Source organism: Cinclus cinclus, chromosome 1, assembly GCF_963662255.1.
Source record: "Cinclus cinclus chromosome 1, bCinCin1.1, whole genome shotgun sequence".
NCBI lineage: Eukaryota > Metazoa > Chordata > Aves > Passeriformes > Cinclidae > Cinclus > Cinclus cinclus.
This window is the reverse complement of record NC_085046.1, coordinates 7,759,206-7,773,608: the sequence shown is the minus strand read 5'-3', so window position 1 is coordinate 7,773,608 and position 14,403 is coordinate 7,759,206. Positions and strand designations below refer to the sequence as shown.

The 14,403-nt window shown below is 39.2% G+C and overlaps 1 protein-coding gene across 1 annotated transcript in view; it reads right to left on the bottom strand.

Moving 5' to 3' along the window:
* Window positions 1-404: 404 nt before the first annotated feature.
* Window positions 405-14,403, bottom strand: part of RBM33 (RNA binding motif protein 33) — a 102,185-nt gene continuing 88,186 nt past the window's right edge. Inside the window, exons 17-18 of the mRNA XM_062506408.1 lie at window positions 7,356-7,444; window positions 405-7,174 (exon numbers count right to left, since the gene is read on the bottom strand). Coding sequence (XP_062362392.1) covers window positions 7,126-7,174; window positions 7,356-7,444 — 138 coding nt within the window. The 3' untranslated portion in view covers window positions 405-7,125. The remainder of the gene's footprint in view (window positions 7,175-7,355; window positions 7,445-14,403) is intronic.

Here is a 14,403-nt window from a genome sequence, read left to right as displayed (position 1 = left end):
GCCAAGAGCTCCTCTTTATGTCATGAATCAAGATAAGCAATATTTGAAAGTAGAGCTCTTTTATTAGACATGTCAGTATAACTAAAAAGCATCAGAAAAGCTTTAACACCCACAAACTTTCCTCCTGTATGTAAATTAGTTATCTCTTTTTAAGAGACCCCTCTTATCTTCTAGACCCTTTGAACCAGCCGCACAAGTTCCTTCTACCCTCAGTCACTTTTGTTTCCATTTGGGACACCTTTGCACAGCTGGGGAAGAACCCTGTGCTGTGCTGCTGATGTAAAAGTAAGCTCAGAGATCATACCATAATAAAAATGGTAAAATAATCCAGTGTGTGAAGCTTTTTTTTTACATGTTTGAAGTTGTACATCAAACAACAACGCAGGAAGTTATAAAGATCAGGTTTTATTGACATATTTTAGGTACAATAAATATATTTACATGTTCACATTTCAAACATGGAATTACATGTAAAAAAACTTGGTACATGAGATCATCTTTGTGTTTCCATTTTTACATTCACTTAAATAGGTACGACAAAGATCTCTTATGCACGTGGAGGGTTTGGTATAGTCCAGTATTACACTCAAGCAATCAGCAGTGCACACCTTGTGCAGAGGATGCTGTAGAAAACATGAGGCAGATGCACTCCCAGTGCAGTCAGTATGACACAGTCGGCTGCTGAATTTATATCCTGAACTGCTAATAAACAAACTCTGCAATCCAGATTAGAGCAGTACATTTGAAATGATTCTCAAAACACCCAAATATAGATATATGTATACATATATATACACTGCTTAGGACTTTACAGGTTAGGAAGGATCACATTCAGTAATAGTAATAGGAGGTAGAATCATGTCGACAGTGTTGGTATTTCTAGGTGGCAATAAGAAAAAGTGCTATTACTATCACTGAATTCAAGAACAGAGCTCCTGAAAAAGTGAAAAGGATAAAATGGTTGTTAATCCTGTTTAGCCTGGCTAAATGCTCAAGCATGTAAAGGAAATGTCTACATTCCCCAGCATGGGTAAACTGCAAAGCAAAAGTGTTAAGTGATGCTTCTCCAGCGTTCTGGGACGGGCAGCATTGCCTAAGGGATGATACCTGTACCAAAGCAACCTCAACTTCAGGAACCAGAGTCTGCAAAGGAAAGTACAGCATGGTGGATTTCAGGGCAGGACACCTAGGGTTCAAGTAGCCTCAAAAGAGCTGGAAGAACAGAAAACAGAGCAGAAGATTGAATGCAATGCACTCGGGGAAAAAAAAAAAAAAAGGCGCCCAGAAAAATGAACAGGGAGTGAAACGAGCAGGAAAGAGGATACAAATATCCCTCTGGAAATGGAAAAATGGGGGCAAATGAGATGGAAATGAGAAAAAGCATAGCAGAGAGGCAAAAGGTACCACAGGAAAAAGAAAGCTGACTTAATCCAAGGGCTCCTTTATAAATAAAATTATATTCAGTGGTACAGAAGATCATCTGTGAACAAACATGTGTTAGTGGCTGGCCTCTGCTGGATCTGTAAGTGAAAATGTCTATTAACTGGAAGTTAAATCGTTGAAAGAAGTTTCATTATCTGTAAAAAAGAAAACCTGCAAACAAATGGTTTTGTTATTCTGAAAACAGAAATAAAACTCTAAGGTTCCAAACTCAGCCTGACAGACACTAGAAAAAGAAATTCCATGCATATTAAAATCCATTAGATGCACACAAAGAAAATCCTGAACAAACACAACATCAAGACAGCACTGTTTGAAACTGTGATCTTCCAAGTGACCACACACAACTTTGCAATACAGCTACATTTAACTGCACACAGGTTCTTTTACAAAAGTATTTGTAATCTGCAATACTGTTTAAAGTTTAGACGGTAAAAACCACTGAACACAAGTGCTGTTACATAAAATAAAAGCAGTGCAACCTGTTGAAAAAGTGTATCTATAAAGCCCATTTCCAGTTAGTTAGAAAAATCAGTGCATCCAACCAAGAAAGCAGAGAGCAACACAGGCACCTAAAAGACCCCGTGAGATTAACTTTCTGCTTGAGGCTTTCTTTAGTGCAACAAGGACCACACTTTCCATCAAAATAAGCAGAGAAGTAGAAAAGGGAGTTTATTTGTTTGTTTTAAATTAAAAAACCCAACCCTGCCAAAAGCAGCATTATAAAGAACAAAATGATCCTTCCCAACCATATTATACCAGAAGTTGGTATACGCAAGGATCCAATATGAATCTGGTTTTGTACACAAGCCCCTGTGCTTATGTGGACAGCAAGTTATCTCCACGATTAAAAATCAGGTTACAAAAAAACCTTACAGAAAATCCTTAGGATTTGATACTAATTGAAGATAAAATACTTTCAAGTATTATGTTTATAAATTAAGTAGAGGGCAAGGCATGATTTAAGGTAACATTGAAACAAAAGCTCTGTGTTACCCTAAATGACCTTTATAATACAGCTAACTTTCTGCAATCTGGGATTTGTTTCCTTTACATTTAATTTCTCATCCAACACGATTCTAAAAAATAAAAGAAAAATAAAAGCACAAAAAATGCATTAAAAAAAGGTTTATGTCTCTCTGAACAAAAAATGCCTTTTTGACAGTGATCAGGTGAAATCAGATTTCTACCTTCAAGTACCATGTCTTGCATCACAGACACAAGTACTACACAAAGGACAGGAACATCACAACACTATGCCAGAGGACAAATCCAGGGCAACCCCCAAACAGACCAAAAAAAAAAAGAAAAAAAACCAAAGCAAAACATAAAACCAACCAACCAACCAACCAAAAACAAAACACCAGGCCAAAAAACCCTCAGAAGAAGAAACCCCAGAGCCTCCCACACCCCTCTCAGCCCAGCTACAAGGGTGACACACACACATACAGACACGCAGCTACTGAGTGCAAATGGCAAGAAGTGCCTGCAGCAGCTTCCAGGGAAACTGCATCATTTCAAGCTACACAGATAAAAGATACTATGTTTTAAAAAAGAAAAAAAAATAGCATCCAGTAAAATGTGTTTTCTTATCCCCAGTAGCTGACCTCAAAAAAAAAAACCTATGAGGACCTCCAAGGTTATTCTGAAACAACCTTCAGTTTTACTCTCACCTGTATCCTTGCAGTGGAAACCTAACCATTAGTGAATTAAAATGCCCAGCTTGCTTGGCTTTTTAAAGGCTAGAAGGACTTCTTTACAGATTTGGAAACCTGAAGCGAATCTTCAGATTTCAGCTTGGGGGATAAACAGGATATCCAAGGATCCTGCAGAGGGGGTGGGTGCTTGTATCCACTCCTCCTTCCCAAAATCACACTGGGGATCCGTGTGGCTGAGGACAGCATCCCTCTGCCTATGGAAATGCCACAGACCTGTCCTCGTCTCCCTGCCTGCAGCAAGGACCTGAGTGTGCCCAGCACCACGGGGCTGGTGTGCCACTGGTAAGGTGTGGGTGGCACTCACAGCACTGCCGTGCACCAACGTGCCACCAACCCGGCCTGGGTGTGAAACCAAAACTGTGAAACCACAACTGCCCCAACTTTGGAGGACAGGATTACACCACACACCTCATTTGTACCTGCAAACAGCACAATGGAACAAACCCAGAGAGACCCCGTGCCCTGGTCTGACAGTGCACTGTATTTCCCCATAGAAGTTAAAGGACAGAGTTGTTTTAGGGTTTTTTTTTTTTAAATAATAATTTAAAAAAGTAGAACATTCTACTAAAATACCACAGATCATATGGGTAATTCAATATTTTAGTCAAGGCAAAATATGAATAAAGTGAATTTTCCAGTGGTACAAGATGGAAATGAAATAATTAGAAAAAAAAAAACCAAAAAAACCTGACTTCATATAACCACCTACTGGAGTTGCCTATTTAAATAATCATAAAATTATGCTAATAAAAACTGAACAAATAATACACAGATCAGGATATATGTATTGACTTACTAGCATCTTTATAAAAATTTGAAGATATACACAAAAACACATCAACATTTATGGAACCATATCCATTTAAATTTAGATAAGACAACACAAAAAACTAACAAATAGCTAAGATGTGGTTGACTGTAAGCACTTTGAGTAGCATTTTAATTTTAAAAGTTCAATATTTACATACTACATTAAATGCCTTCTCTTTTTTTTTTTCCCCCATTTTGCATGGTATTGTGAATTCACTACAAAGAAAGAACAAGATAATGGTTGCAACAGATCTTCCAAGAAAGTCAACTTAAAATGCTCAGATTTAACTCTGTGCTGGAAGAGAACACATCAAGAACACGTCTGTCTAGCTTTACCTCTACTTCCTTTGGGTTTTTTGGGAGGAGACAACAAATGGATCTACAGGACCTGTATCATCCAAACCAATCAAAAGCAAAGAGATCCACTTTTAAGTTAGGATTTGAGAAGTAAGAGAACACAAACATTTAAAAAAATTACTCACCTAATTGCTACTTTCGCTACTGAGTTTTTTAGGATATTAGAGAGATATGGTGATAACACAGGGTGAGTATGTATGTATGTATGTGTATAATAAAACAAATATAGACATACATACATACATATAAGTATGTTTACATGAAGGAAGGTAGCCAGGTACTGCAGTAAGCAGCTGAATTAACCCCCAGAAATCCACCCATACCCTGTCTGTTGCACAAGCAATAATCTGCAACTGCTGTTAAAAAGGATGCATCTACTCGTTGAACAGGCATTGTCACGTCACTCCTTCATTTAAATAGATATGAGGCCATTTCATATCTTTATTCCAAAGCCACACATTTGTCTCAAAAAAAAAAAAAAAAAAAAAAAAAACCCAGCTGAATAAAAATTTTTAAAACTTAAGTTGGCTGAACCTCAGGCTTTTTGGGATGGATTCAAAACCCAAAGCAGGAGCATTTCTACAAACTTCTTTGACTTTTGAATCAAACCCATATTCTCAGGCTCCAAGAAACCCTCTAACCCCAATAATGTTTGCTTCTGACAGGACAGCTGATCAATTGCAGATGTTCCTACTGCTGAACTCAGCTGCTGGCCTGTCTGGCATTTGCATCTATCCCAGATTTCCAGACACGCACTACTATAACTCCACCCCGAGATGTCTCCTTGTCCTGCTTGCTGCAGAGAAGCTGCTCCCTAACAGTGGGATGAGCAACTGTTCAGTGCCTTGTTTTAAAGAAAAGCAGTTATTTCTTACGAATAAATGTGACATAACCTGAGGAGGCAGCGTAGGAGTCCCAGAGCTGATGGTGTGAGGAGTTAAACAGCCTGGGGCTGATCAATCTGCAGGTCTTTGGGGTTGGTCCCACTGGGCACTTCCTACCTGCAGCTCATGCTCTGTCCTGGGCTTGGCTCTACCCCGAAGCAGTAATGGCACTTCATGTACAGCAATTGAGGCTGTCATTAAACATTATGCATGAATTATACAGGTGGGTGTAAACCTCACTTCCATGAAAAGAATTTCATTCTGTTACTGTGTCTTGTAACTAAGTTTTAAATGGACTTAAAGAGTATTTCCTAAGCACCATGTTATTCTGTATTATTTCAGTGAATAGAGAGCAGGTCTACCTAGAATACTTTAGCCAGAACTTATTCTCCCATTATTTTTGTTAACTTTTACTTAATTGAAAATCTGGACCAAAATGGAAGAAAGCCAATTAGGTATCTGTGCCATTAAATCACCCACAAGAAAAAAATAATAAAAAAAGATACTATTAAAAAACATACTGTAAATTCTATAAATTTACTTCATCTCTTCATACCCATACCCGTAGTGTTTTTCTGCAGTCACTCAGGTAACAAACCTACGTTTCTCTAAGTCCCCCCCTTCAAAAAGTAGGTGGAGTGCTTAAGAGCATTCTTAAAATAAAGCATGAAGCAAAATATCATGGTCTAAAAACTAAGGAAATGTTCATAAAAACTGGAATCCAATATAAAGATGACATTTTAATAAGTTTATTCAGAAGTAACTGAAAAAACTGTTCCTTTGGCAACCCCATCTGGATGGTTCTAACCAAAAGGAAACATTACGAATTTTACTTTGAATAAAATATAAGCTCCTTAATGTTTGCATGGCATTTTTGGGAACTGACACGTTCACCAGGAGATTCACAATGTCCTTATAGTCCTTTAGGTATCAGGAACACCACATCAAAACAAGTCCTTTCAGTTACGGGTTTCTTATGGTTCAGCATTAATCACAAAATAAATCTCAAAAAAAAAAAAAAAATCCTGATCAAAATAAAGCATGAGGCAACCACGAAACACTAGCCCAAAAGAACTATCAGGAATTCACCACTCTTCCTGCATAACAGTTTTGAAGTGACCCACCAAATATTTCTTTTTCCTTGCATCTGGCAGAATTATTTAAAACAACCTAATTACAACTCGGAGTTCACTACCCCACAATGCTACTGAAGGGTGAAGATCCTTGCTTTTAAAAACCAAGGGAAAATACAGCAGTGTTATTTCTCCTACACAGGGTTTTATGGAATAAGTGGAGTTGGAAAGAGAAGATGGAAGTCTATGTTGGAACAGAAAAATGCAAAGACAGACTTATTTACAAAGATCAAAACTACAATTTTCCAGTGTCACCTCCAAAGCTTCTCAGCAAACTGCTATTCAGCAAAGCAGACCATGTTCAAATCTATGCAAGAATACCTTCTGTGCTCTCAGGTATACAATGCAACTAATTTGTTTAGAAAATGAGTTTTCATTCAAATACCTTGCACTGAAGATAAGAGCAACCATTATCAAATATTCTTTGCTATGGAGAAAGTTTTTTTTAAATCTTTCGCTGTAATTGTTCTCTCTCAAGTCACTGTGGTCACACAGTAGGATCCTGAAGAACAATGTCTACATGCATCAAAAGCATTTTGAAAAAAAAAATAAATTCTATAATTCCATGTGGTTACAACAGAATGTGAAGAAACCAAACAGAAATTCCACCTTTGCAGATCCTCTGGAATTCACCTCTCCTGGAGGTCACCTTGGTGCTGTCTGTAGTTCAACAGAGCAGTTACAGACTGAGCCAACAGGGCTCCCAGCCCGATGGATTTTCCACTGTGAGTCTGTAGCTCCACAGTACACTGAGGCAGGTGCAGAGGCTTGTCTCAGCAGACATCACTCCACAATCAGTGCCACGTTGATGTGGGACAGATCAATCATGTGCCTGTTAAAAGTTAAAAGAAAATTAAATGTGGTGCTCAGACTGATTCTGGCATGGAGCTTCTATGAAGGTCACTAATCAACAGATGCTTGACTGGATTAAAGAAACACTGAGCCAGAGGAGACTGATTTTATCTTCTGAAAGGAGGGAAGGAACCAGGCGGCAGCAATGCTTAATTATTTACCTGTGGAATTTCTGTTGAAATGCTAAAGCATGTGCTGGCTCCTTGAATTTTGCTATGGCTTTCCGTTGTTGAGGCAGCATCTGTAAACTCTGCAGAGACAAAAAGCCAAAACATATTTTTAATATTCACTTCAAGATCCACTTTACAATAGCCCCTTATTTTTTGCATGAAACCGACTGAAATGTTGCTGTATTTCTTTATTCACAAACATATTTTTATATAAATAATAGACTGGAAAGAGACTTCTGAGACTGCAGTCAGGGTCCCAGATGATGGTGTTGTGTTGCTGCATTAAGTAACTGTACCACCTGTAAAACCCACACCATCACTTGTTAAGCAAAGGTGACAACTCTTCAGTTCAATGCACGAAGATGAGCCAAACCCCACAGCCAAACTCCCACCAAGTAAGAAGGATTCAACCGGTCAGAGCTCAACTCCCCAGACAAGCACCTCGAGTCATCTACCTGATGTACATTAAGGGATCATGGTTTTCCACAGGTTAAACAGGGCAGAAACAGAAAAAAAAGTGTTAAGTTCCCTCAACTGCATATCCTCACATGTTTTCATAAAACCAGTGGCCAGCTTTTGACAGGCACCACCACAAAACCCCACTGAGATGGATTAGGTCATCACACCCAAGCCCTCCATACAACACACATCTTCCCAGACAAGTCCATCTGAGTTGTGCCTCCCATACCATGAGAGCAGCAGTTCACAATGCTTTAACTATGACAAACTCCTTACATGGCACTGAGCTCTCCAAAATGACAGCACACCTCAGCCAGGGCTCTAGAGAACTCACGTCCTTATTCCCTGCTTGCAGCAGGAAGTCCAGGCCAGGCTGATCCCAGAGAGCACCCCTGTTCCTTGGTAAAAAGGTGTTATCACACTTAGGAAGATTAAAGTGTATGCTTTGAGTTAGCCCTTCAGTTATAGTAGAATATTTTTCCAAAAGACACTTGAGAAATTCAAGAAGATGAAGCTTTATACATTAAATAGCTACATACCCAACAATGAGTGAGAACATCCAGCAAGTATTCAGCATCACAGAATACTCAGGATGGAAATATGATCCTGAAATCCTGCTGCCTGTGAACACAGGCCAGAGATTTCAGAGTAATGAGGTTAAAACAGATCTGAAGGCTTCAATCAAAATTTCACAGTTCCACAGTGATTCCAACATCTCACAGAAAGTTCTGGATGTTTAATAGACTATGCTGCAGCACATTAAAGACAGAATTGCTCTGATTCAGCTTCCAGTTGTTCTTACGGCTTTGGATGCAGAATGCAGAATTATTAACATCCTACTTTTCTCTGAGTTTCTACATAAAGGCAATACAGTTTAACACTGAGATTTAGATGGATATATATACACACACACACACACTTATATATATCTGGACACCTTACAGCATTTCTAGATTATGACCTCCTGATGCATAAATATGAATCTAATTCTTTACTCCTGCATTTTGCCTGGAATTCAGCTGCATCCCCCACACCTGGATGATTCCAGCCCTCTGATGGTCAGTCATTTTAAACTTTACCTTCAAAAATTCTGTATCATTATCTAGACTGTTAAAAAAGTACTACAGATCTTTAGAGAAAGCAACAACTCCTTGGGGAACAACAAAGAACCCCATTCAATACATTTTGAGGGTGACATATTTTGGTATCTCTTAGTAAAATAATTTTTAATCCCACTAATCTGTTCCCTGTTCATTCAATCTGATGGAGCATTTTAAGCAAGATGTCAAATGCCTAGATGAAATTTGTTATTAAAATTGTCTACTTCTATCTTTTCTGAATACTTAGAACTCTCATGGCATCTAATAAATCATATGTCTTTGTAACTAAACCTGAAAATTCAGCTTTGCCTCTGTCTGTAACTTACCTATTTGTGATTTTGAAGCAATTAATTTTGCAACTTCTTGTAACTGACAGGAAACTTTCCTCTCTTCAGGAAAATTACAGATATTTAGTATTTCCACCAGCCTGTGGTTTCAAAATGAAAGCTGAGTAAAAGTTAAAGGATTCAACAAATCTGATAAATCAGCAGGTTAGTTTTCATTTTATAGTTTTTGGAAAGCTGCTATGATTAAAGGTATAGCTAAATCATTGCAACTTCTCAGTTTCTGAGCTGGTAGAAATAGGATTTAACTTTTTAAAAAAACACTCAGCAGATGATTTTTATTTCTTTTTATATCAGAATGCTCTTGACACAGTTAAGCACATTTTACTGACAAGAATGCAGTCACACTGCAGAAAGCAGCAGTGATAGACCCTGGATAAAGCTCAATGCACCTGCAGGTTTATCTGCAGGAATAAGTGACAGATGCTGAAGTCTGTGCTCTCCTCCCTTACTGACTTCACTTTTTTAGGATTTATAGAACTAGATCTTAACACACATTTTTGTGACACCACTTTTCTTGCTTAAAAAGAAAGAACCATGAACTAAAAGTAAGTCCTGTCACTGAGGACTATGCTTTGAGGAGTAGAAATTAAACACAGCCTTTAAGTAAGATTTGGAAAGAACAAACTTTAAGAGTTGTCAACAAAAGTATCTCTGAATTACAACCAAAAAACCCCAACCAAACAAAAAAACCTGTTCCTTTCAAAGACAACACTTTTAATAAGAGAAAAACCCGTTTCAATCACCGAAATGATGAATATTTCAGTGAGCAGTTGAACAAGAGGAGCTGTACAAAAACCCAGGGATGTATCCTTCCAGCTGCACCCTGCATGTCCTGCTGTCCTCTGCTTCCCTCCCTTCTTCAGATCCACCTCCAGCTCTCCTGCTGCCAGCTGATCCTCCCCACAACATCAGGTCTCACTCAACTACCACAGCAGATTCTCCCAATGCTTTATGCTCCACACCCGTTGTGACCAACTGAAGAGAAGCTGTGTTTGGTGACTTTTCCCACATGAACTGAGCTCTTATTGCATTAATATTCTTGAGAGGCACAAAAGTAAAATTTGATTTTGCAGTTTATATAAGCACGATGATGAATTATTAACAAGTGTCTCAGTAATTAGCATGTAAAAACTGACTAAAGGAAGACATTCTGGGGTCATGCAGACTTATTAACAAAATTAGGCAAAGCATCTAAATATTATTATAGATAACTTATTTATACTTTCTTATGAATTAATAAGCCTATTGACTGAGTAGTTTGGGTACTGTGTTCTTACACTGTATTATTGCTTTATTTTCCAAAGGGAAAAAAAAAAAGCAATCAAAACACTAAATCCCTTTTAATACTCAACTGCTTTGGCAACAAGGCATCAGTTCTTGGTTAAGTTGACTGAGAAGGATATCAGATTTAATTTCACTGGTCAATACAGCTATGGAAACAAAAAGCCAACCCATCTGATCCTTCACTGAACTGCCTAAACATAACCCATCACCCAGACTGGGGTAAGGCAGCATCTTCTCAACTGCTGCAGCTACATGTGCCTAGATTTAAGACCAATAATTAAGGACTGCAAAACAAAGGATAAACTAATGCTACACAAACGGTATTGCTCCAGCTGGAAACTGTCTGAAAAAATTAATTTAAATGGATTTAATTCAAATTCTCAGCCTCTGCTGCACTCAGATATGTAGCAAAAATTATGCACAATCACATCACGTTTGTTAAGGTATATGAGGTATATACACCTCCTTTGGGTATAGGTTAAAAAAACCTTCAGGTTTTGTATTAACAAGAGACAATTACTAAGATAAGTTACTCTGAAGACGTGACCATGGCCTGAAATGCCACCATCTTTGCCACGTTTTCAAACAAATCCTCATCTAACATGACTTGCAAGTGTGAACATTGTGCATCCAGATAACAAAGATTTATGTTCTGATTTTGGGACATTATCTTCTCACTCACTCAATTACTTAAGCCCTGAGTTTTATGTTTTAAGAACATTGATTATTAAGGCACACAACACATTTACCATAGGTGTAGGTCCTGAGCAGACAGGCTATTGGCTGGGCAGAGAAATTAAAGAGTTCCACTTCAGCAGAAACCTGAAGTAAAATTACTGCATACTCATCCTACTGGATTATTTCTGTCTTTTCAAATTTGGGATTTGTAGTTTAGAGGTGATCCTACATTTACATGATGTTAACAGCTATAGTCATAAAAAACATTCCTTATGTATCCTGTGGTATTTTAATAGCTCAAATATTCAAGGCATTATCTCAAAGACTTACTGCTTCAATTTCTGCTTTTGTTTATTCCAAACACACAAGCTAGGAAAATACATCCAAAAATTTTAATTTTGCAACTCTTAATCATGTTACCTTGCTAGTTTAACTTTATTTTTTTCATCATTTTTGAATAATTTGGCAGCTAGGTTTTTTTTTTTTTTTTTTTTTTTTTTTTTTTTTTTTCCCAGTGATAATATTCAATAGCCCCTCTCCCCTGTTGAAAACACATTATCCCAGAGGCACAACCACACTGCTGATGGGGTCAGCCTAGGCCAGTAGTGGGTCCATCCTGGAGCTGGTTGGCATTGGCTCTATCAGACACAAGGGAGCCTTCAGGCAGCTTCTCACAGAAGCCATCCCTGTAGAGCCCCACTACAAAAATGTGGCCATGCAAATGCAATATACATTTCTCTAAAGTAATTCAGTGTGTTGGTTTTAGACCCGAGGCAGCACCACAAAGCAGCTATGAGCACCACACAGGACTAATGACAGCTGCTCTCTCATTTACAAAGAACAAATACTCCCACAGTAATCCTTGGTCTTATGATCTTCATTGTAACAACAAAACACATGGTTCCATGTTTCCCAAAGCATGATACCTCAATTTGATCTGAGTTTGGTTTTATTCTGTGACCTACAGATGCTGGAAGGCCAGCAGTGGGAGGCAGGGCGGGATGCAGCTCTGGAGACCAGCTGGTTCTAGCAAGCATCTCTTGACTCCTCATTTAATGGGAGGGCCCTCACTCTCCCTCCACAGGAGACTTCCCTATTGCCACACTGTGCAACACCAGAATCTCCTATCCTGAGCCAATAAGCTGAAATACCACAATCCTCCCAAACGTCACAGCTCTGAGAAAACAACTTCATTCACATCTTCTCTTTAAGTTGACCTAGTCAGATGTTCACCAGAGGATGAAAACCTCTTCTGGGATCCGCTCAGGTGGAAAGGATTGACAATACATACAATAACTTCCAAGGGATTTCAAATGACTGGTTACTTTACAGATCTGGCTGTACAGATCTACCATGCAGCACTTCCTGATAGCAGCCTGAGGTCAGAGGTATTCTGAGCATGTTCCTGTCTGACTCTGGAGAACAAAGATTACATTCTGACATATTTCTAGCATTAAGAATAAAAAGCCAGTTTAGAGTGAAGAAAAGTATTTTACATGGAAGAGATTTAGGAAGCACAGAACTCACACTGATCTTGACTCTCTCCTTTTTCTGCTTAGGAACTGCCACAGGAAGATGCAGATCTTAGGCTGAATGGAAAATTCAAGAAACCCAGTATTTCATAATCATGCTTCTGATTGAGAGCCTGCTTACAAGCTGCTTTAAAACTTATTATTTAACTCAACAACTTAAAAATAATCAGCAGCTCTGGCTTTTTCTGCAACTGAAATATTACCAACCAACGACTAAAGTACGAATATTATAAAAGGACCATTCCCCCTGAATGTATTTCCTTAGGCCTGAAGATCTACACTGCCCTCAAATTTCTCCTCTATCCAAGCTCGTGTAATTAAATTTGCATTTACTTGTACAATATTGAAATAGCCAGTATGATCATATCAGCACATTAATTTCTAGCAAAGCTTCACTGCAAAACCAAGGGCTTGAGACACACAGCAGGACATCCTCAAGTACAAACAAGAGACTGCTTGCAGAATGCAAACACCTTTGACACCAAAGCTCTCAGAGGTTACACAGAGAGCATGACGTTAAAAGGGAGGTAACAGAGCACTACTGGGAGATGGAAACCAAGCAGGTAAGAATGAAACTGGAGCAAGCACTCGTTTCAACCATAGGAGACACATGGGAAAGGAGTTTCCTCCTTTATCTAATTCCTCTCACTGAAGTAATTGGACTGCCCAGCAGACCACACGTTCAGTTTATCAGTAGGTTTGGGTTAGGAGTGACAGTTCACACAAAGCTGCTAAAAACCAGGTCTATGCAAAAAGAAAGTAAATTTCCCCAACCAACATCACCTCTAGTGTGTGACCTAAGCTGCTCTGCAACAAGTCAAATAGCAGCACAGCAGACTCTTTCTGAACAGAAAGATCAGGTTCTGTTTTTTACTTACCTCCCATCAGTAAATGCAGATATGTTTTTATTATCCTCACAGTCTCCTGACACCTGAAGCATTTTTTCTGGCAGTGACACTTCCCAGCCAGTGTCAGCAGGCAGAGGAGCTGGGACAGAATGTACTTATTTCATCCTCAGCTGTTACAATTGATCTCTTCCACCTTCTGTTCCTTCTTCCTGCTTTTCTGCCACCTTTGACTTCCTACTATCTGCCCTTAAAAGTACTCAGCTTTTTTTTTTTCGTATGCAAGGTACCATGAGGGAAAGGCATTTCTGTCCCTGAGCCGGGCATCTGACATTCACACACAGCTCTACAACAAGGCTGAACAGGACAGGCTCAGCTGCTCTTCCTTTCCCCTAGCCCCAAGGATGGAGCAGGACTGGCTGGATCTTCTCCCATAGCTTCTGCAACAGCTGAAAATGTTTTCACAGGCAGAAAGACCAAAGTGGTTCCCACGTCAGCCTGAGCACCTGATGTCGAAGAAGCCCCCTGCTGACCTGCAAGAGCACCCATGTTCTGGGTGTGTGCATCCACGGCATTTCCACCGATGGCCCTGTGACCTGCAGATAATTCCAGCACTTTGGAATGCACGCTCAGGGCAGGGGGCTGGCTGCGGCTGCCTTTACACCAGCTGAGCACTAGGTAGCACTGTCACTCCAAGAAAGCAAAGCCAGGCACATCAGCGTTGGAATTGCTTTTCCTTTCCCAGACCAGAAATGACAGTGTCAGCAGAGTAAAATCCTTATCTGTAGAACTAC